Genomic DNA, 23,172 nt, shown 5'->3' with positions numbered 1-23,172 from the left:
CTCCACATGTCCTTACACTAAATCAGCTGCCCCTGGTTGCTTCAGTACGTGCCTACATTTCTCATGAGTGCTCTTTACCTGAGCGTGACCCTGTGTCGAGCAGTGCGCAGAAACATCTGGAGCTGATTATGAAACACGGTGCCTCTAATGCAGCGCCGAGCGTGGAGAAAACGTGTGTGTTTGTGTGTTTTCATCGTGCTCTGGAAAACAGGAGCTTTAGTCAGGCCCATGTGTGTTTTATCAACCCGTGAGTGACACAGCAGTCGAGCTGAGAAGCTACTGGACAGGAACTAACTTCTTGTAAGCCAGCATGTGCATTAGTGTTCACAGTCATGCTGATCACACACATACACACACACACACACACAGGCAGGGACAAAGGTAGCGCTTAAAACAAACAGTAGTGACAGAGTATCTGTCCATGTCTTACTCTTTCATTTACAAACACACATTCTCTCTAGACTCTGGGGACATGACTGGTCGGAGAATCCACGGTCATGGTTGGGAGGCTCTCAACAAGGTTCAACTGTTCCCCATCAACCCCTATTGTCCGGCAATCAATCAAGTCAAAGGCATGCTGCCCACAACCACTTAGACCTCTTGGAACTGAAGAGGTGAAAGTACAGGAGACACAAATCAGATAAACGTGGAGGGGGAGGACAGGAAAGAGAGCACAGACACAGAAAATGCTAAAAAAAAAGAAAAAAAAAGGAGAGTATTTGTGCTGCATCCAACTGTAACCACAAGCTGCTCTCTGCGTCAGGAAAAGGTCAACATTTTGGAAAATACTTCTTGCTGAGAGTTAGGTGAGAAGATTCATAACACTCTCATATTTGTCTGATAATATGAATAATAATAGTAATATATGAAATAGTTTGAATGAATTATATACACAGTTTAAGTTTTTTTTAAAGGGATAAAAAAAACAACTTACAACTCTGAATTTATACTATCAGAGGTCTTAATTTTCACTTATGATGAAACTTCAGGAATTGTTGGTAGCAGGTTTGGTCTTTTTACTGAAGGGGATTGTAAATGGATAAATAAATAGACAGTGATATTTTAGGTCATTTTAATGGATTATATAAACAATTTAAGGGAAATTTTATATGGGTAAAAATGCTTTATGGTTGACCAATAACCACAAAAACATCTCCTGAATTTTAACCTTATAAGGGTGTAATTTTTCAATGAAGGGTAAAAGTTTTTGGTCATTCTATGAGTTTTTTTTTTTACCCATTAAAACCTTTAATCCATTAAAAACATCTCAAAATATCACAATTACAAAGTATTACACTGACGTTAATCAGTGTTTTTACATATTTGGGGTTAATTTGCAGCAAAATTGAAAAGAAAATAAGGTGATACAAATTAAAGAGTACATGTAATGTTATTTTATAGATTTAACCCCTTAAAAGACCTTTAAAACAGGAATGTAAGCCTTAGGGTATGGTTAGAAAACCTATAGTAATTCATATATTTACTCATTAATTAACCCCAATCTTAAGTGTAAACACCTATTTGGAATACAAATAGTTTAAAATATAATTCATTTTCCCCTGAAAACATTTCAGACCTTTGTGTACACCAACATCCTAAAGATCCCAAATGAGTTCCTTTAAGAAACTATGAGATAATCCCAAATATTGTTTGGAGGTTAAATAGCAGGATTTCGTCAGTATTTTGGGCTCCTGACGGCCCTACAGGTAAAATGCCTGGAATGCCATTTACATGACACGGGGGAGTGAAAGGATGGGTGGGGAATCCGCATGTTTGTGGGCTGAGTTTTCTCATGTGTGGGGTGGGGGTGGGGGAACGAGAGCGTACAGTACACGGTTGGATTATTTCTAAATCGAGGAATGAAGGCGGGTAATCATATGTCAAAATGTGGCAGAAAGACAAAGACAAAGAAGTCCATTTTGCTGTTTGGCGATCTCACAAGCTACTTCAAGAGAAACAAACAGACGACCTCACTGGAATGAAGATCAGTGTGCCGGTAGAGACAGCACAGGCATCTACCACACGTCATCACAGCTACCACCTTACTGATGTACAACCAGTTCTTCAACACACAAGCAGATTTAGCACAAATCCTCAGAGAGATGTTGAGATAAAACTCCAAGTCGAGCATGAAGACACGCACGCACACACACACAGAGTAAGAGTAAAATGTACTGGAGCAAATTAGGAGTGTTGAGACTATGGTATAGTCAAACAAACAGAGGAAGGGAAAAAAAACTAAAACAGAAAGTGTTGGGATTATAGACTTGCTCGCACACACAGACACACACCCAGAGATAGGAAAAACCCACAAGGTCATGACTACCAAAAAGAACAGAGAGAAAAAAAAACAAGAGAAAAAAAAAAAGAGAGAGAGAGATGGAAATCTGAACCTCAACAATACTGAATGTTTAGATGATGCCCAGGCAGCATCACACAGGAAAAAGGGGGGAAGTGAGGATGAGAGGGGAGCCAGCTGGTGTGGACTCAGTGTTATGTAAGTGTTCCTGTGAGCCAGAGTGCAGCACATCAACACTTTCCCCCGCTGCGTGACAATAGACCAGTCTGACATGGGTTTCCAATAAGCAGTCCCATGTTGGATCCAATTTAAAGCTGATAAAATAAGCCGAGAGTCTAACGAAGCACTGATTAAAACTTTCATGCTTCCTTCTTTTCAAGCAGGCAAAGTATAAAACACCACCATATAAGTACATTTAAACAATTTCAAACTTTGATTTTCTGTTTTTAAATAATTAATATAGGACTGCACATAATTATTTTCATTGTAGTAACAATATGTTAAACATTGCGAGAAAAAAGTATCTAGACTGTAATGATATCTATTATGATGCATGGTTAATTATTTTAGTTTATTATTTTTAATCCTATTTTATAAAATGACTGCTACTGCCCACTGCAGTTTTTGTTTTGCAGTTGTACAAACGTAATTCAATCATTCATTGCCAGAGACAATTCATGCCTTTTTTTTGCACGTGCTGTTTTTTTTTTTATTGTATTAAAGAAGAAGAGCAGAAGCACTGTAAGTTCCAACAAAAACAAATTTTATATGAACAAAAAAGGCTTTATACATCAGATTTATTATTATTATAGGACATTGCAAGTTGTCATTTTCCTTTGTTTTTTTTATCACTGTGATGAGCATCATATTATAGACTTTTTATTGTGGACTTATTGTACGGTGAGTGATGTTGTTACAATCTCAGTTATTTTCTTGATGAATTGTTTGGTCTATTAGACATCAGACAACAGGTTTCCCCTAGTCTAAGGTCTTAAAATCTTAAGTCTTAAATTGTCTTGTTTTATCAGACCAACACTCAAAAACTCAAAGATATTTAATTGACAGCGACATAAAAACAGAGAATAGCAGCAAATCCTGGCTTGATGCCATTTTTTACAGTCCAATAACGATATAGCAATCTTGAGTATCTGCCCATACCAACACACATCCTTATCTTTTCCTCTGTTCAACAACTCAACTGTCAGTAACACATTTGGAGGGCTGAACTTGCCATCTAAAAAAATGTATCATGCCCAAACTGTGAGACAAATATTCCTCTCCCATAAAGGAAGGAATACACAGACCACAACATCAGTCATGCAACACTGACGCTTCTTTTCATTTACGCTTTTCATAAACACAACTTTAAGCTGCTCTTTTAATTGGCCAGCAACATTCAAACTTTCAAACTGAAATTTAAAGTGCAACTTTATGCAAAAGTTTAACTAATTAAAAAAAAAAACAAAGGATTTTAATTTCAGTGCGACTCTTTGATAACTGATGCAGTGATTTCTGACAGATTAAGGTTGAAAGATAATGTCGATACACTAGAGTTTCACAACAGTGTTTTTGAAAGCACAAAATCACACATCGTGACACCACGAGATAGTAGTGTTGTTATCTTTCATCATTGCTTTGACTGCATAAAAACTTTTTAAACTCATACTTCAATCATTTATATTATGAGAGGTTTTGTAAAATTAGATTTTAAAATAGTGATATGTCAGCTTGCTTACACTGATGCAACAGATTGTGATACAGATTATCATATCGCCACAACCTACTCAAAAAAAATATTTCAACAATCAACTGATTATCAAAATAGTTGCAGTTCACTTGAAAACTACATACAGGTTTGATAATAGATTTGAAATAATTCAGATTTGATAATCAGACACAATACTAGATTAAATGCTACTGAACCACAGACATCATACTAACATTTTAGGATTCCCAATCACCTAACGCAGGGTGAAACACACATTTATGGTCTCTGTCTCCTGAATATTACAAAACACTGTCCTTTTAAAGCACAAAACATTCTAAGGTCAGAGGTATGTTTTCTCTCTACTGTTTAAGTGTTGTGGCTTTGACCTCTTCACCCCTCCTTCTTTCTGGTGTTTATGGTATTCCTAGAAATGTAAGCTCATGAAAAATGAGACACGATGAAGCTGAAAGGATTCAAGCACACAGCAGCATTATTGCATTTGGCAACAAAGTGCAGTTAGCTGCTTGTAAGCTACCCCCCCGCCATACACACTCCCGATTCATAACTGCAGAGGAAAGGGGAAAGAGCTATTATACCATTATGTCTGGGAGGGATTGTGACCTGGCTGCGCCTGGCTCGCCTCGTGTACCCCTGGTGTGTTTTTGTTTTGATTACTGCAGATGGAGTGCAGTCGGGTAGCGTGCCACGGCAAGGCTCCAGTGCTCCCCGCAGTACAAACCAATATTATAACAGCTTCTCCCATTCAAACGCACGCATACACACAAATACACACTCTGATTCCGGAGCACTCCCTTTCCCAAATCCCTCTTCCAAACACAGGCCTGACACCACGCACTGCTGGAGTCTGCCGGCTGGATTGGATTCCCAGAAAAATATCGTATGGTATGTTTCTTTTCTTTCCTTTCTTGTTTTTAATCTTTTTTTTTTTTTTTTATGATTCTTAGGAATTCTTCGTCTGCGAGTAGCGGTAAAATCAGTTCCAGACACAGAGGGAGATGGACGGGAAGGGACTTTTTTGGCAGAAGTAGGCACACTTGTGTGTGCACACTAACTCTACACACACACACACACACATAAATGAAAACCACATCATTTCAAGGAAGTCCTCTTTATGGCTCACTTCATGGTTCTGACTAAAACTAGAGGAAACAGAGGAGGGAAAGCAGGCTCAGTGACAGAGCTGACAAGAAGCAGGTCTGCTCACTGCAGATGATTCACGGCTCTGGGACATGTTGAGACCTCAACAACTCGGAAAAACAGGCTCACATTCAGGATGCCAGCAGGTTCAGGTAACTGCACCTGTTCAGCTTAATAAACACACCCATAAAGCGGGGGGGAGGTTGCAGCATTAAGGCTAGGTATCGATACTCAATACTTAAAAAGGTTATCAACTGAAATAAACCAGTACCAAGTCGTTTCAATACTTCTCAAGTCAAACAATACCTGCATTCAATCCTTTCTGTATCCAGCTCCACAAAATAATGACTGTCCTTATAGCTTCGCTGGCAGCTAATCATTGCAAGAGTTAATACAACAATGATAAACTTTATTTGAATAGCACTTTTTAATATAAGAAATGCAGCTCAAAGTAAAGCAAAGAGCTTTACCTGCAAAAAACAATTACACACACCAAGTGCTTCACGTAAAAAAGACATTTAAAGGAGCAATCTGTAATATATTTACTGTAATTAATCCTAAATTGACCATGATATGTCTTCAGAGATTAAGAAAACATGCTGAGCTGAAATACTCTGTTCTCTGATATCAGCTACAGCCAATATTTTCTTCTTAAAAATGTCTATTCCGGTCCATAACTTGTGTTATTGTTTGACCATTTCATATTAATGAGAGTTTAAATTAATGCAGAATGTTAACAGAATGAATCATCATTAATAATTTTTAAGAAGTGGTAAGTGTTATACCTGTTAAATTAAACATTATCTTGAAATCAAAGATAAGAGAGTGAGCACTTATGTGGACTTACTGCTGAGTAATATTCTCAACATGTCTAACATTTGATCGTGTGGTCAGTTATAGTTGGCTATGTAAACTTGCAACCTTAGCAACAGTGATTCAATTACCTGAAACAAGCCAGGACCCGCGTGTGCATGCATGCAGGTGCGCCTCATAGTACTTCAGTGTGCTGAGATGCCACCAAAATGTTTGAAAGAGCAACCATAGTACACACACATGGTGTTTAAATGCAAAAAATATTATTTCAGGAATGTTTCCATTCAAACAATGGGTATTGAATGAAGCACTCTGTTGGCTTCAGTATCACTTTAAGGTTACTGGAATCAATGCTGGTATTTTCATTTTTTAAACAAAACCCTGCCTGAGACAGTGTGGAAGATCAGTCAGATAATCAGGCTGATAATGATTTCATGTTGTGACTGTAACTGTTGTTTTTCCTGTACTTCAATTTTGCTTTCATTTCAGTGTAGACCTCAACAACCGTTCTTCATCTGAACACATTAGTTTCCGAGAACAAGTTAAAACATGAAAACAGAGACGACAATATCACACGCCCTGTAGGTACTCAGGGTCACCGCCATATGCGGCTCATACACTCACGCACAGTGTTTTGACTGTTACACTTTCACTCTCAACATGTCAGAACAGGTGAGAATGTGTCCAGCCTGCACACCAAGGCCACACAACAGCTGAATCGAACACACAACCTGCCTGCGCTGTCCAAAAGACTCACCTCTTCTTCCTGGTGACGATGAGGACGTCATTGAAGAGGAAGAAATAGACTTGCTGCCGTGACGTCCGCTTGAGGAAGATACCGTTTTCCTCCACGAACGCGGTCAGCTCTCCTCTCTTCACCATCCACCTGGAGGACGACACCAGCGGGAAAGGCTGCAGAAAGAGAAGAAAGAGAACATGATGAACAGGAAAGGGCAGTAAATCTAACTGTAAAAATGTATGTCTGAAATGTTGGCGCTGTCAGGAAATGCTAAATCACAATTTGTGTGCGCATGTGTGAACAGCTGGCTATGCAGACTGAGAATATGTTCATGAGACATCTGTGGATCCCAAATGTGCCAACAGATATTTCCCACACTACTTAGACACACTTGAGCCTGCCAAGCTCTATGTGCATTACGTGTGTAGAAACTGGACGAGTGAATGGCATTGTGTACTCTTTGCACTGCATGAGTGTGCATGGCTGCATAAGCCCATGTTTTACATACTTAAAAAATACACATGGTTCAACATTTTCAAGAAATACATTTGCTTTCTTGCAGAAGGTTTGATGAGAAGATCAATACCAGTCAAAGAGTGCAAACCTCAGTGAAGGTGTTTTGTTCTTACAGTGATGTTTGAGTTGTTTGTTTTGTTGTATGTTTAGTCGTGGCACATTCACTTTAAACCTGCTACAAAGGATTCTCGAGAAAGGGAGTTGATTGTTAAGTCTCAACTAATCCAAATATTGGTATTTGATGACTTGACTTGTTTCCAGTCTATACAGTTAGTTAAACCACCCAACTCTTTGCAAGAAAGCAAATAAATCACATTTCCCCACATGCCAAACTATTAAACTACCATACCTTGATCTTGAACTCCAGCTGAGAGTTGATGGTGTACATCATCTCTGTTCGCTCCATTGTGCGAGCTCCTTCATTACACTTTCTTACCACCTGTGCGCGCACACACACACACACACACGTGTCCATTAATCACAATGTACAAATACCTTTTGGTTTTTATAGTGTATCGATTAATCCTAAAATACCTGCACGCTGTGATGACAGTTAAAGCATTCCTTGAGTGATGAGTTAAAATTTATTAAGTTCAAGTCGTGCTGAAATGTTGCTGTTTTTATTGCATTATTGCAGGAAATTCTTCACAAAAATTCAATATTAAATAGGAAGTTACTGCCTTCCAGTCTAATCCTACTGTAGCATGTCTAAGACACACTTCCTAAGGCACAGCATCTGTATAGCAACATAGAGAGAAATAATATGAGTCAGCTTGACTCTTTAAGCACACGCACCTTGCTGACCCCTTGTAAAGCCCTCTTACACTCTTCATATTGTGCTGAGTGTTTAGGTGTCTTCTGACAAATTGTCTGCAACAAAGAAAGTGAGGGTGCAAATTGGTTATACTAATTTATCCAGCAAGAAACATACATAAAATACAATCATGCACAAAAACCCACAACTCACACATGCATGCCACATGTAATGAATGTGTGATAAAATATTGATTCCTAAACACAACTGTGGGAAGAAGTGAAGTGAAACTAAACTTTCTCAGGATCCAAAAGCCACAGAGTCCCTCGAGAGACACTGACGGAAGACGGGAGAGAGGAGGATGAAAGTAGAGCAAGAGGGAGGAAGAGGAGACGCAGTAGGAACAGAACAATGTGGTGCCAAAGGAAGCAAGAAATCGAAGGAGAATAAAAACATAAGGAGGAAGAAAGAGAGGTTTAATCAGTTAAGATTATTAAGGACTTATGTCAGGTCACACAAACATCTTTGAGGTTAGGACACATCCCATGCAGAATGAGTCAGGGCAGTACAAATAAACAAAGCGTTGCGTAATAGTGAAAAGTCTTGTAATTCCAAAGCTCATGCTACTGTGTATCTTCAGTGCACTCACATCCATGAGCAGGGGCAGGCGGGTGATCCTCTGCATGGGCAGGATGAGGAAGGAGATCATTGGGAGGTTCCTGCAGTCTGGGTGGGCCTCTATCCTCGTCAGCACCTCCTTAAATACTGGATTCTTGGACCTGCAACAGAGTGTCAAGGTTATGATAGTTAAAGCTACAGCAAGGGTTTGTTTTTAACTGATTATGAAACAGTCTAAATTCAGTATTGATGCCTCTGTAAAACCTACATAATTTAACAAGACCGTCAGAGAGAAGATATTTCTACATAGCTGCTGTTAATGCCTGCCACCTAGACAGGTTCTCCTTGAAATCAGATGAAATGAGTCTGTGTTGACATTTTCCCAGACAAAGTTACAGTGAGTAGTACCATAGCCAGTTAAAAGAAGTAAAATATTTTTATTAAGATACTTTACAGTGGAAAGACTACCATTTTTGTCCACAGAAGCCTCCAAAATCAACATGTGAAAGTTCTTTGTAAATTTTTAATTCAATCTAAACTAAAGAACAAAAAGGTGCAGGACTTAGGAAGGGTTCATTACCATCACAAAGTGTTGTGTTTGTATTGTAAAGCCTGAAGTTATTAAGAAGAAAAGCAGAAGTACTTTAAAATAGAAGGAAAAACAAATGTATTATTTAATAAGAAGCATTTTTTCCAAGTCATCATTTTTCTTTGAGAAGTCCACGATATGATATTTATCGTAACTAAGAAACATTATGGTAACCAAAACTAAACTGAAATGAGCGGACCCACTCTGGAAAATAACTTAAACTGAAAATAAAAAGTTTAAATAAAACAAAAATAAAAACTGATGGAAAAAAAACACAAAACTATAACAACTCTGTGAGAGGGCGAAGGGAGGTTGGATGTTTATAATGAAAAAAAGAGAGAAAAATGAGCAGGAGGAAGACTCAAAACAGTCATGCTGGATCACATCCATAACTGATATGATAAGAAAATCTGTGCGTTTGTTTGCTCGGTCACTCACACCAGCCTCTGCAGGGTCCTCTGCTGGTAAACCTCATTGGAGCAGTACGTGACGTAGGGATCGAAGTTAGACTGAGCATGCTTGCAGACGATGTCGCTGATGTCATCAATCACTATGTTCTGCTGGTGTCTTTCCTCCAGTTCCTTAAAGAACCTGAGCACGGGATGAATATGAGGGTTAATATGTTGGAGATTCATACCGTACATGGCAACAGTTTGAGTCAGACACATCAAATCATGAGTCATCCCACACACGGGGGAAAATATAGGACACGCTGACGGATATAAAGTCAGGAAGGCAGGAAGCAGCGGCAACACCTTTCGTCTAAACCCGCAGCAAGATCACAAAAGAGGAACTCCCCGCCTCTTAAAATAGACATAGCCTACCATTAACCATAACACAGAGGCTTTTCCTCTTCCTGAGCACCACCAGATGGCCGGTTTAACGGCACGCCACATGGCCAGCTTCAAGAGAATAAGTGTTTCAGCAGGTCCGATCCAAGGTGACAAACAGGACGCTGTCGCACAGACACAGGACGCTGACCTTGACCGGTGTTTGGGCTCATCTGCAAAAGCACCCCTAGTGCCCTGACCCATCCCCACCCCTACCTACTTCACACACACACAACTGAGCTTTGACTATCCATGGCAAACAATGCTTTTTGTGACCATGTTGCCTTGTGTCCATGCCTGACCCTGCACTCTCTGAACTATATCCTCTCTAATGAGGGCGCGCACCCACACATGCTGCTCTGCCCTGTGGCCTGTGGCCTAAAGGTGCATTCAGGGCTTTCACAGGTCAAGGCTGCGCTCCCTCCTGAGGCAAAACTCACTGACCCCAATAACAGCATGCTGTCATGAGGGAGGAGGTCAAGGCAGTGGAGTCAGAGGGATAGTTCAGATTTTTTTAAGTATCAATGCGAGATACTTATCCACAGTTGATGTATTACCTACAGAAGATGGCGGTGGGCTCCCCTCCAGTTTGGAGAAACTGGAGGATTATTGGTGTAGGAAGCTAAGCAATGTACTGACGTATATTGGCCACTTATAGCCACTACAAGGAGTTTTTAACTTGTTACGAGACAGTCTCATTTTATAACTGATTCCTCTGTATGACCTACATAAGTGAACAAGACCGACCACGAGAAGATCAGCTATTTCTGTATGATTATTCTTTAAGCCTGCCACTGGGTCAGACTGTCCTTGAAATCAGATGCAAGGAGCTTGTGATTACATTTTTTTCCAGGCAGAGTTTAAGTGAGTCGTACAGTACTCTCTCACACAACCAGACTCGAGTAGCAAAAACAGTAACTTCACCTAACTGAACACAGTGAATCTAAACTAACCTTTTAAAATTCAGAAGTCACACAATAACACAAACAAGCTAAAATGACGGGGGTAGAGGTAGGCCAGCAAATCCTGTGCTCTGTGAGGTAAATAAATGATTTTGCCAATGTAGTTTGCTTGGTTTGGAGAGAGCAATATGTACTACAATATGCAATATGTACTACAAAAATGTAGTATATACTGATATAGATTTTTTTTTAGGTGGACATATTTTTAGGTGGCTTACTTAACTTCCTACACCAGTAGTTCCTGGTGCGTCTCCTAACTGGTGGGCGTTGCAACTGGTATCTATTGTAGGTAATACTCTGACTATGGTAAAGTACCTCATACAATCAGACTTCAAAAAACCCAGCTATACCTTTAAATCAGGGTGATGAAAAAAAGGAATATGCCCAAAGTTAGGCTGTTAACCAAGAACTATAAATGAAACAGTTCTCCTGAAATGTATCAGCCTTCAGACATATGCTTCCTCTGTGTTAACAGTATGTTGTTACAATTAGAAAATAAGCTATGGTGAATGAGGTATGTCATAAGTGAAATATTATCTGCATTTAAAATACTCAACAGGCCTCCCACTCACTACCACACAGAGACAACTCAGGAGCCTGCAGGTGTTGTGATACTCCCATCATTTTCTTTGAGACTAAACTCAACACCTGGCTATATTTTCCAAGTAAAACATCTTGTTCAACCAGTGCTACAAGAAAATCTTTATCTGAAGAGCTGCTGTCCCTCCACTCTCCTCCCTGGAGATATGCAGGGTTAAGTATTTCGGTGGGGGTAAGGGAGGGCGGGGGTAAAGTATCGCTTTAATGTGTGTGGCCTGTGTATGGGAATGACAAAGTGGAGTGTGATGAGCCGTAGCATGTCTGAGCACAGGGAGGAATTTTTGTGGAACTTACAGATAATAGCATTCATGCAAAGTGTGAATAAGGTGTAAATAAATGTACAAATACTGCCCATGTCAAACCACACCATTCTAAAGAGCTGCAGAAAGTGAGGAGAAATATTTGCAGAAGCTGTTTTTCCCACCCTGATATCAGTATGCCAACTGTATGCAGTGGGGACATTTTTCTTTGGGAGGAGCAGGCTGCAATCCTGACACGGAATCCCTGAGCAAATGTCATAAACAGTTGCACAAAGGAAGCCGCATGTATGCACACACACACATATCTTCACTAAGACAGCCCTGATAAACTGAAGCTCATAGATCGTCTTAAAAAGGCTTTTCACACTTACATTTTTCAGCTCTGGATACAGCCTAGGCAACTGAAAGACTGAGGACAGTTTAACCTCATTTCACACTGAAATGCAAGCCCCTGGTTTAGGGGCCACACTTAAGAATCGGAGCCCGGGGTTACTGTATTCAGACCACTCAGTGCATTTGACTTGGTTATGCTGTTGCTCATCACAATAACCTGATTGGACATTGAAATGTTACACTGCTGTAGTTCTGAAGTTTGCAGTGTGATTTTAACACTAGGCTTTTGATAATAACCCTGAAAACTCTGTAACAGGGCTGGGCGATATAGCTGAAAAATTTATTATGATAAAATATTTCATTTCAGTTGAAAACGATAATTATCGATCATTATAAATTACCTTTTTTGTATCTATATTTAACCACTTTATTTTGAATTTAACTAAGACACAAAGGCAACACTTAATAGACTTTAAAAATAAAAAAAAGTTATATGGCACATTTTCTCATTCCACTAGGGCTTCAAATAACACTTTCAATTAATCTGGTGATTATTTTCACAATTAAATAATTAATATTACAGATTTAGAAAAAAAAATGCTCATCACAGTTCCCAGGATCCCAGAGTCATGTCTTCAAATTGCTTCATTTATCCAACCAACAGTCCAAAACCTGAAGACTCTTTAGTAATATAAATAACAAAACAAGCAGCAAATCCTTACATTCAACCTTGAACCAACAAATATTTGACACTTTTGCTTGAAAAATGTACTGAAGGGATTTATCGATTTTCAAAATACTTTGTCAAATGAAATGTCTATTACACATATTACTATGGTTTTATTGTTCAGAACTACTCTGTAACATCTTATTGTCAGAATGGGCTCAATAAACTTAGAGCATGAGAGCGTGGGAGGGAGGGAATGTGTGAAAAGACCATAAACCGTGGACTAATTGTGGATTTTTTGAAGCCAATAACAGGCTTGTGGACTGACATCACTACAGCAGTAACTTCACTGCCCTGGTGAAACACTTATCAGCAGTTATATCATAGTTGCACTTGAGGCCATTATCATACTGTGTAACCTCATAAAAAAAACTACATAACTGTACTATACTATAGTTAAAAGCAAAGACTCATTTGAACCTAACAAAGAACATATGGGATCCAGCTCTTATGTCAATCATTTGTAGAAATAATGGAGCCCAGTAATTGCTGAGGCAGCACAGTTTTCATAAGGCTCAACTTTCATGGCCTCTCATGCATGAGTGTTTCCATCAGTTTACAGGATCCTTGGAAGTTCATGGTTACCTGGCCATGAATGTCATTAAACAGTCCACACGCACGACTATAAATCATGATGGACGGCTAAACTCAGAGGGCTCATAGCAGCAAATTTTGGCCATTTTTCCTTACACTCACCTATAAATACAGGCAAACACACGACAGATCCAGTCTGTTTCTGAGCTCTCTCGAGCAGCAAGGAATGTTCATGTTGATAACTCAACTATAATTAAGCTAAATTGCTCTTTTGTTCTTTGTTTTTTTCACTTAATTTGCCCTTCGCTTCTTTCCAGGCTCTGTTTTCTGTCTAACAGCATGTGACCTCGCATAAACACTGAAAACAGCTCAGTGCCGTCTACCCACAATCCCTCACACGCTGAGAACAACTCTGACTGAAGCTAGAACGTCAGACTGAAACAACGGCATCATCATACAGTAAACAGTGTTTACAGACACAGCTCACATTAAATGAGTGTGTTATACCAACTGTTAACTGCTGTCAAATAAGAAAATTATCCAGCTCATTTGCCAAAACCAAAAACCACAAACACTGATAGGCTTCTAAGGACCAAGTGCAGGCATAAAATAAAACAACCATCATGTAAAAAACAACATTATAAGCCCATGACACAAAAAAGGGTTTTTAAATACATACTGAGACTGGGTCGCACCAAAGATTAACTTAATCTAAACTTTGTTTTATTCAGAGTTTAGCAAAACTGGGTTTAAAATGAGCAATTCCAGATTCAAAATTAAACTGAACTCTGCTGCACAATTCAAAACTATGTTAAGTGATATAAAACATAAAATGGAAAACTTAATTCCTCACAAAATGTTAGCAAACAAAGGTAAAAAACTAAACCAAAAACAGGTTATATTGCTTGCTGGATAGCTAAAAAGTTAACAAAAGGTTTGCTGTTTGCTGGCTGTTTGAGTCGAGTTTGTCCATTAATTTTCTCCTATTTTTTATTTTATTTTCCATCTCAAAAAGGCAGCCAAGTGTAAGTTCAAGTTAATGCTGGATCAGAGCTGAAATTGTAGTTTAAAAATTGGGTGCAACAAAATTACATTTAGCCTAAACGATACAGTTTAAAGTAAAAGCTAAACTGACGTTTAAAGAGAAGTTCAAATTTAATCTTTCTGAATTTTAAGCTAGTTTTTGAAGTTTGATGCAATATAATTGTAAGTGAAATCTTGAGTTTAAAAAATGGATTAAAAAATGAATCTTTGTTGATAAAACCCAGCCCAGTCAAACATGAAAACATATGACAATACATCTGATAATACATCTGCCAAAAAGTTGTGCACTGCAACACAACCACACCCTTACTTTTTGCTGGCCTCACAGACGTCAGTGATGTTGGAGAAGAGGTGGTGGTGTTCAGTCTTGGTCATGGCCTCGCTGAGCTCGGCAGAGTTCTTGAACATGCGGATCAGGATCTCCAGACTGTGCAGATAAGAGTGCTCTGACGAGATCACCTCAAAAATGGCCTGACGAAGGGCAAAAGAGAGCAACAGCGAGGAGACAGAGGAAACCAAGACAGTGAGAAGGGAGAGACTGAGAACAGGGGACTACTTTCACAATATTTACCTAATTACATCCAGTTTGTGACTTTACATGCTACGGTTACCCCGTTCGGTCCCGACTCACTCACTACTCTATGAGTGGGTTCTGTCTTGAACGTGCTTGACATACCTGTCGTCTACAGTCATGTTTCGAATGCTATTAAAAACAAGGACATGCACATCAAGCACATGCCTCAGTCTGTCAATCAACATAATGTTTCCGCTCATCAGTCTTGTCACTCTTAATATGGCATGAATTCAGGTACGTTTTTACTAGAACATCTGTGCTTCTCCTACTCTTTACAATACATCTGCTTTAAAGATATAATAGTCCATGATTTATGTTCACTGCTGAGCTTCTTTAATGGCTTTTTTATTGGTCTAGACCAACAATGCAGAGCCATACTCCCATATTCCATACTCAGTGCTTGGTAACTCTGACTTTAAGGTTTATTCTATTGAAAGTGGGGTTGTATGAGGTACTTATCCAGAGTCAGCCGATTACCTACATATACGCCCCCAGTTTGGAGAAGCAGCAGGAGTACAAGTCTAGGAAGCTAAGCAATGTACTGGTGTGGACAGGGTGAGCAACAAGACGTAACTTAGCTACTTCAAAAAGGGTCCACCTCTCAACAGGAAAGCACTGTTACATAAGCCAAATAGTGCTCTCTCCAAACTAACCAGACTCCTTTGGGAAAATCAGTAATTTTACATGGCAGAACATGGGAGTTACTGGTGTATCACTGACTTGGGCTGTTTGTTTGTATTATTGTGTTAAAATGATTCCCACCTCTTGTTTTTTGCGTTCCTCCTGACTCATCCGGTCAGACAGTCCACTTTTCTTTACCTGAACAGAGAACACAATTTGTGCAGAACAAAAAAAATCAGAACAAAGGATTTAAAGTCGTGACAACATTTCAAATGCAAAGTCGCACTTTGTTTGGTGTGAGTTTTTTTTTTTTTTTCATGCTGAAGCCTTTGCATTTATAGCATGGGTGTGTGTGTTTGTGTGTGACTGTTGTCCTCGCACACAAAGAAAGGAGCACTTTGCATACCACAGGGTAGAGAGCCAATGACGTTGTAGAAAATGGCAAAAGGAAGATCTTCACTGAAGAAAGAGGCAGAGGAGGAGTGTAGAAAAAGGAAATTTGTTGTAACCAAAACATTCTAAAAGGTGAAACGGGCAGCTCTGCCAAAACTGTCATTTGGCCAAAGGCATACGGTTAAAAGAAAAGCATATGCGCATGTTGGTATGCAGACCAAGAAAGCAATCTTTTGGAATGGACTGGGTGTGGAGTGCTATTGAATTAATCAGCCTGTGGCTTTGTCAAACTGAGGCTAAGGTTGAATGAAAAAAAACATGCCTCCATCTCATGTTTCACCAGATATAACCAATATGACCTTGGGCACATTCACCAGATCAGACACACGCAGCCAGAAATACTGAGAGGCCATCTTTCCTCACTTCCACTAGCTTCTCATCCTGTTTTGGTATACAAGCACAAGGAAGTGATACTGCTCCTGGAGGAGCCTTCCTGCTCTCTAGTATCTGCCCGGCAGCCCTCAGCAAACACTGAGAACAAACAAACCTGCTGCAGACCAAACATCTCTTGTGGTTTTTCCTTTCTATTTCTTTCACACATACTGTACATCCGCTTTATTATTTGTCTTGCTCTCACTTTCCCTTCTGCCAAATGTTCAACACTCTATATCGCAAAACCAGCTATCGATGTAACGCTGTAGCGTTTTTATGTGCCAGCTGAACTTTACACTGTTGTACAGTTTCACTGGGTGTAACCAAATCACAATCAGTCAGGTATCATTACTTAATAGTGAACTATAAAAGTTCTTGTTTTGAAGCCTGAATCCATGTTTCCTTGTTTGAAGCAGAATAAATACAAGAAAACTTCCTGCAAATAAAGGTTTTTTGAAGTGGAGTTGTAGGTACTTATCCAAAGTCAGGACAGTAGATGACCATCAACACATAAAATCAATATCAGCTTAAATGTACACTATGTTTTAAATATTTAACACTTTACCTTGCCATCAGACAGCCTTTTCTGACAAGAAAAACCACCCGTTTAATAAGCCAAAAATCCCTCTTTCAAAATCAACCCAACTCCACAGGCCAAAGCAGAAATTTCATCTCACAGAGCATGAGAGTTGCTGGTCTACCACTGCCTCAGTCTGTTTGTTTGTGTTATTGTATGAATCTGAACTATCCTTTTAAAACACCAAAGTCAAAGTCAAACACGATCGAGGCAGTGGTCAACCAGAAACTACCGTGTTCTGAAAGGTAAAATTACCAGTTTGGCCTGTGGAGTTTGGTTGCTTTAGAGGGATTGGTCTTTGACTTATATAACCACAGTTTACCATCAGAAAATACTGTCTGATAGCAAGGTAAAGTGGTGAAAATATTTTAAATATGTCATACACTTGAAGTGATATTGACTGTTTTAGTGGCTAAAATACCTTTTGTTGCTGACCCTGTCCACAGCGGTACATCGTGTCACTTCTGTGTTGTTACTCCTCTCTGCTTCTCCAAACTAGGGGCATGCAGTTTGGAGTTTCTTTGTGTTTGAAGGTAATACACGGACTATGGATAAGTACCTCATACAGCTCCACTTCAAATAATCCAAACTATCCCTTTGAGCACCATGGAAGGAGGTAGATACAGGAAAGACCTACTTTCCGAAAACTACAGGTAGCAATTCCTGGGAATATGAAAATTCTGGGGTGTGTGAGATTTCATTAAACCCTTAATGATGAGAGGCGCTACAGGGACAATAAGAGAAGGGAAGAGCCGAATGAGAGGAGACACACATGAGGACATCTTGTAAAATCAGGTTCTTGGCTTCAGCTGGAAGTAAATTAATTTCCTCTCACACCATTTCCTAAGAAATTCGAAAGTTGAGGAAGAATCTTGCAGTGTTACATCATGAACTGTCTGGCCAAACACATTCACGCTAACAGATCCACAGCTGTATAGCAGCTGCGGTGGAAGAACAGCACTGACTTTGTGTGACTCTTGGTCAGGCTGCTAATATCAAACTCAGAGAAATTCAATGTTCTCTACTCTGAAACGCTTTATTAGAGTCTGTGTTCATACCATTCTGTGCCCAGCAATTTCAGAACTAATCTTAATTGCCTCCATCTATATTCCCACACATTCCCTCCTCAACAAGTAAACAAACAGATGGGAATGCCTTAATAGAACACTTAATTAGCTCACTCCCGTCCTCCGTATTCCTCTATTCCTCCATTCCGATCCCTAACTATATTATGTAATGCAGCAGAGCCACCGCACTTCTCTGTAGAGGCAACATTTCAAGCATATTTGTAGTCTGACGAGTGTGTAGTTTGCCAACACGCTGGCATCAGGCCCAGCAGTGCTTCCAAGACTTCCTGTGGGTCTGGCTGACTGTCTGCCTCCCTGCCCACCCGAGTCCTAGAAGAAGTGCTCCTGTACTCCCTGATAAACAGAGTGAGGGGCAGAGGAAGGCAAAGACAGTAGGAGGAGGGGTATGGATTGTGGCCAAACTGGATATGACAGCATTCTTTAGAGCACAAGCATTCCACTACTGCAGACAGCCACGGCACCGAGTATATACTGTAATGTTTATCTGTGTACTGGATGCAGAGGAAGGGTGAGAAAGATGGTGAGATGTCTGACCACACTGAGCTGGCTCCAGGAGGTGCGAATAGGTCTGTACTGCACCACGATGCCGTTATCAGGCTTGGGTTCTCTGGAATCAGCATCCTCATCTGAGTCATTGTGTAAGGCCTTCTCCTGGTAGTTCTGGTACAGCTCCTCCTCTGAAAAACACAGTTCGTTTTGTCAGAGGGATCTATCATTTTGAAGTTTTAAAGGGATGGTTTGGATTATTTGAAGTGGGGTTGTATGAAGTACTTTATTGATAGTTTGATGAAGCAGAGACCAGCCCGAAAGCTAAGCAAAGGACTGCAACATTTTGTTGCTGATCCTATCCATAGCAGTTCATTGTTTATCTTCCATGCTGGCACTCCTCTCTGCTTCTCCATACTAGGGGCATGCCGCCTGGCATCTACTGTAAGTAATACACAGAGTATCTCATACAATCCCTTCAAATAATCAAAACAATTTCTTAAAAAAACATGGTTTGGGAGAGACAGGAAGTCAAAAAGAACAGACATTAGAAGAGTAAAGTCAGGGGAAAAGTGTGGTGAGAACAAAACAGAAGGCAGTTTCTCACCCTCACTGTCAAACGTCCGCTGAGTGGTCAAAACTTTCTTCTTGTCTACTGGACTCTGAAAGGCAAATGCAACACATATGTCACAACTTAGAGGCACACACACACAAACTTTAAATGAAATCCCCTTGTGCACCTCTGTCACCTGTCCATGACCTCTCCATGCCCTTTCTGATGACCACTGTCATTGACCCCCTGTCTAATTACAGAGCTGCTGTGTATATAAGTGTGCGAATGGGCATGGTGTCACATTACGTCATGTCTCCCAACAACCACATTAATTGTTTCCTTGTAAGGCCCTGACCAAACTGCTGCTGCTAAGTTTGTTCCACAATACTCAGTCTGTGTCGTAATTTTACAACTTGGACTTTACCCCCACCAACACTGAAAAGTCAAAGCGATCTTTGGGCATGATCAAATATAACCCCATCAAATGGATTATGGTTAACTGAGGTGAGAAATCTCAATCTGCTACAGCAAAGAAAAAAACACAATGGCAAAGTTCACAGGGTAGTTACAAGGCACTGATTGCCCAGTTCAGAAACAGGCATTTATTGGGAATTTGTTTGCAGATGAAAACTAAAACTGACTTCATTTGGCAGTCATTTTTTTCTAAAGCTTATTGCATAGAACCAGTTGTAACCAACAGCAAGTTGACCCAAACATGTACAAAACAGCAAAACTCAGATCCTAAAGGTCAAACCTAGATGGTTTTTAATAAAGCCATGAAAATATGGGTGTATGTCTTTGTATATTCTGCGAAATTTCAAGCCCTTTTCCCTTTAAATAGACCAGTATTTGTTCCTTGAGTGCATCCTAACCCTAATTCTTTGAACCCATCACTATCTTTTTTGGACTAACAGGTTTACCCACCTTGATTTTCTCAGTGCTGGTGGGCGTTCCTGTCCTAGGACTAGCAGGCTTTGAAATCCTGGGGCTGGCAGGTTTGGGTGTCCCAGGGCTTGCAGGCTTGGCTGTTCCAGGGCTGGTAAGGCTTACACTGCCAGGACTTACTGGGCTGACTGGTGAAGCTGGATTATCCCCATCTAGCCCTTTGATGACAGGCTGGGACAACCGATGGGCCTTTGGGTCTACCGACGGGACCTCTAAGTCCACTCCACTCACAACGGCCCTCCTGTAAGACGTACTCCTCAGGCCTCTTCTTAGTGTCCCCGGGCTCTCACTTTCCCCATCTGTCACCTCACCAAGGCCCCCTCCTGTAGAAAAGTAGGGTCCTGTTTCCACCATACTGAGGGCTTTCATCGCTCTTTTTGAATGATCGAACCCCAGCAGCCCTGCAAAACCTTGGCCTTGCTGCCCAGAGGCTGGCGCCTTGTTCTGCCGAGTGTCAGACGCTAAACTCTTGGGAATGAGCTGCTGTGTGCCCATCTTCAGGGCAGCTGGGCTGTGAGTGCTGAGGACAATGGAAGGAGAGGGAGAGATGGATGGGGAAAGTGAAGGAGAGGGTGACATAGAAGAGATGGAAGAAGAGGAAGAGGCATGTCTAGTGTCCTGTGAGGAGGCAGGCGAGGATGAGGACTGTCTGAGGAGTGCTTGTCCTCTGTCTGCTGGCGATGGGGAGCGTGGGGTTGGGGGGTCTGAAGAGGTGAGGGATGAGAGGGAGGGGATGCTGGAGGTGGAGCTGTGGGAAGGGGTGGGGGTGCGTCGGGTTGGAGGAGAGGGGCTGTATGTGGATGAAAGGCAGGACAGTTCATTGTGGTTGTAGTTGTTGTTGACAGGAGTGCGTGGAGACGGGACAGGAGAGGAACGATTCAGAGGAACCGCTTCAGGTGAAGGTGTCCCAAAGGCTATCTGGTCTTTCTGTGAGCCCAAACTGAATGGACTGGACATGTGTTTTTTGGGGTCTTTCTGGAGATGCTTTTCAGTCCATCCTGCCCCTCCATTACTGGTATTCCCCCCGTCACAGTTTCCATTACACACTCTATTGTCCAGTGAAGCTGATCTGTTGTCCTCAGACCTAAATTTGGACAATGAGAAGAGTCCATTGGAGAGGTGCCCGATGCTGATGCTTCGAACAACTCTGGATTTCTTGGAGGGTTTGTGAAGAACATGCTTCAACACCACCATGTTCTTGCCCCAACTCGGGGGTGTGACCACCAGTCTCTCAGCAGGTTGGCTCAAGGTGAAGGAGGACTTGTTGTCCTCCACAGGGAAGTCTGTCGTCATGACCCCATTTATGTGGTAACTGAGGGGCCGTGGTTTGGGCTTGCTTGAGTCCTGGGGTTTTATACAACTGTCCGTGCGGCGTTTCCACAAAGGGGTGATGTTTTCATTGGACAGATCCACATCATTTCCAAAATCCATGGTCCTAAATTGCCTTAAGAGTAAACAAAAGAGAGGAATGCCAATTGGTGTCAAACAGCTCAGTGCACTGTCCAAATTCCCACAGATTACTCATTAACAGGGATTCAGAGGAGAAACAGACAGATAAAACTCCCGAAATACAAGTGAAAAAGTTGTTGAACTGCAAAACAGAAGCCAAGCCAGCAAGGATAGCTGTTAATCCTTTTGTATATGTTCACTGAGGTGAAATGGCCTTATTACAAGCATAAAATGGCCAAGGTATTGTTAACTCAGATAAATAACTGTAATAGTCCAAGAAGAAAACAATAGTCCACAACAACAGTCATCTTAGAGACCAAGTATTGTTTGTTTGTTTTTTTATCTCGTGTCACTTAAAACTCCCTATGCTCCTGTGTCTGTGTGTATCTGTATAAACATCACTAAAACAAGCAAAAAACTAGCATTAATTCGAGAGTTTCTGATTCAGCTGTAGAAGAAAGTAGTTTTCAGCAGGTGAATTAACCGAAGTGTTCAAAGCGACTGGTCCAACTTACCTCTAATCAGTCGATCTGCTACAGAATGCGGTCATTGTACCTGCACTTGTCGTAAAACAATCCTCCTCTGGCTGAATAACAAAGGTGCATGTTTTTAATCCAGCACGGTACCGAAACCAAGTGAAGTTAGTGAAACCATAGTTTGTTGGAGCCGCAGAGTAATTTACTGAAGAAGTGTGTGGTCGATTAGAAACAAGGCGGTGAGTTGAGTGAGCGCGTCTGAAGCGCTGCTGACTGAGTTGAAGAGTTTCTATGAGCAGGAGGAGGAGGAGGAGGAGGAGGAGTAAACAGGAGTGAGAGGGAAAGAACACAACTCCAAAGTTCACAGAAACTCACCTCAGCAACCTGCTACTGTACTTTAAGACCTTGTTATCAAAGTGGAGAGCTTTTCATTTTACATTATACGACTAATAAAGTTGCAGGATGAGATAAACGAAGACAATCGTGTTAGTTTGTAGTAATGTGGCTTATATTGTCATACATCACCATATTAAGTTATGTAGCTCCCGTGTAAAGTAAACTCGTCCAGCTAGGTCTATCAAAATCAACTTTAAATCAATTTTAAAACAGTATTCAAAGTTTGGGACACGCCTGTACATATACAGCATTAATATTGAGCTGCTACATTTACCTATTGCTGTTGTGCGCCATCACGTGGTTTAAAACGTCATTGCAACAGGCCTACACAATACTGAGAAATAAGAAAAAAAAATAAAAATAAAAAAATAAATATATATATATATATATATATATATATATATATATATATATATATATATATATATATATATATATATATATATATATATATATATATATATATATATATATATATATATATATTTGCTGATTTCACAAACATGTGAGTGGCCAATGTATGTGCGCCAGCAGGAATCAAGTCAACATCTGGCGCCAAATCATGACAGAAATAAACATAGAGGATTTCGGGGACTTTTTTTTTTATGTATAGGCATTTTTCAATATGCAATATTTTTGTATGATATATTATATAATATTAATATTTTTCTTGTGTCATTTTTTGTTTGCTGTCTGTT

The 23,172-nt window shown here is 40.4% G+C and overlaps 1 protein-coding gene across 1 annotated transcript in view; it reads right to left on the bottom strand.

The window, feature by feature from the left end:
• Positions 1-22,359, bottom strand: part of LOC146328802 (rho guanine nucleotide exchange factor 26-like) — a 35,819-nt gene extending 13,460 nt beyond the window's left edge. Inside the window, exons 1-11 of the mRNA XM_084717819.1 lie at positions 22,118-22,359; positions 20,133-21,597; positions 19,263-19,317; positions 18,704-18,846; positions 15,821-15,877; positions 14,795-14,955; positions 9,633-9,785; positions 8,637-8,766; positions 8,029-8,103; positions 7,583-7,672; positions 6,736-6,890 (exon numbers count right to left, since the gene is read on the bottom strand). Coding sequence (XP_084573945.1) covers positions 6,736-6,890; positions 7,583-7,672; positions 8,029-8,103; positions 8,637-8,766; positions 9,633-9,785; positions 14,795-14,955; positions 15,821-15,877; positions 18,704-18,846; positions 19,263-19,317; positions 20,133-21,584 — 2,471 coding nt within the window. The 5' untranslated portion in view covers positions 21,585-21,597; positions 22,118-22,359. The remainder of the gene's footprint in view (positions 1-6,735; positions 6,891-7,582; positions 7,673-8,028; positions 8,104-8,636; positions 8,767-9,632; positions 9,786-14,794; positions 14,956-15,820; positions 15,878-18,703; positions 18,847-19,262; positions 19,318-20,132; positions 21,598-22,117) is intronic.
• Positions 22,360-23,172: the final 813 nt, after the last annotated feature.

This window comes from Lutjanus erythropterus, chromosome 4 (assembly GCF_056507025.1).
Source record: "Lutjanus erythropterus isolate fLutEry1 chromosome 4, fLutEry1.hap2, whole genome shotgun sequence".
NCBI classification, from domain to species: domain Eukaryota; kingdom Metazoa; phylum Chordata; class Actinopteri; order Lutjaniformes; family Lutjanidae; genus Lutjanus; species Lutjanus erythropterus.
The sequence above is the reverse complement of the archived record's forward strand: the minus strand, read 5'-3'. Positions and strand labels throughout refer to the sequence as shown.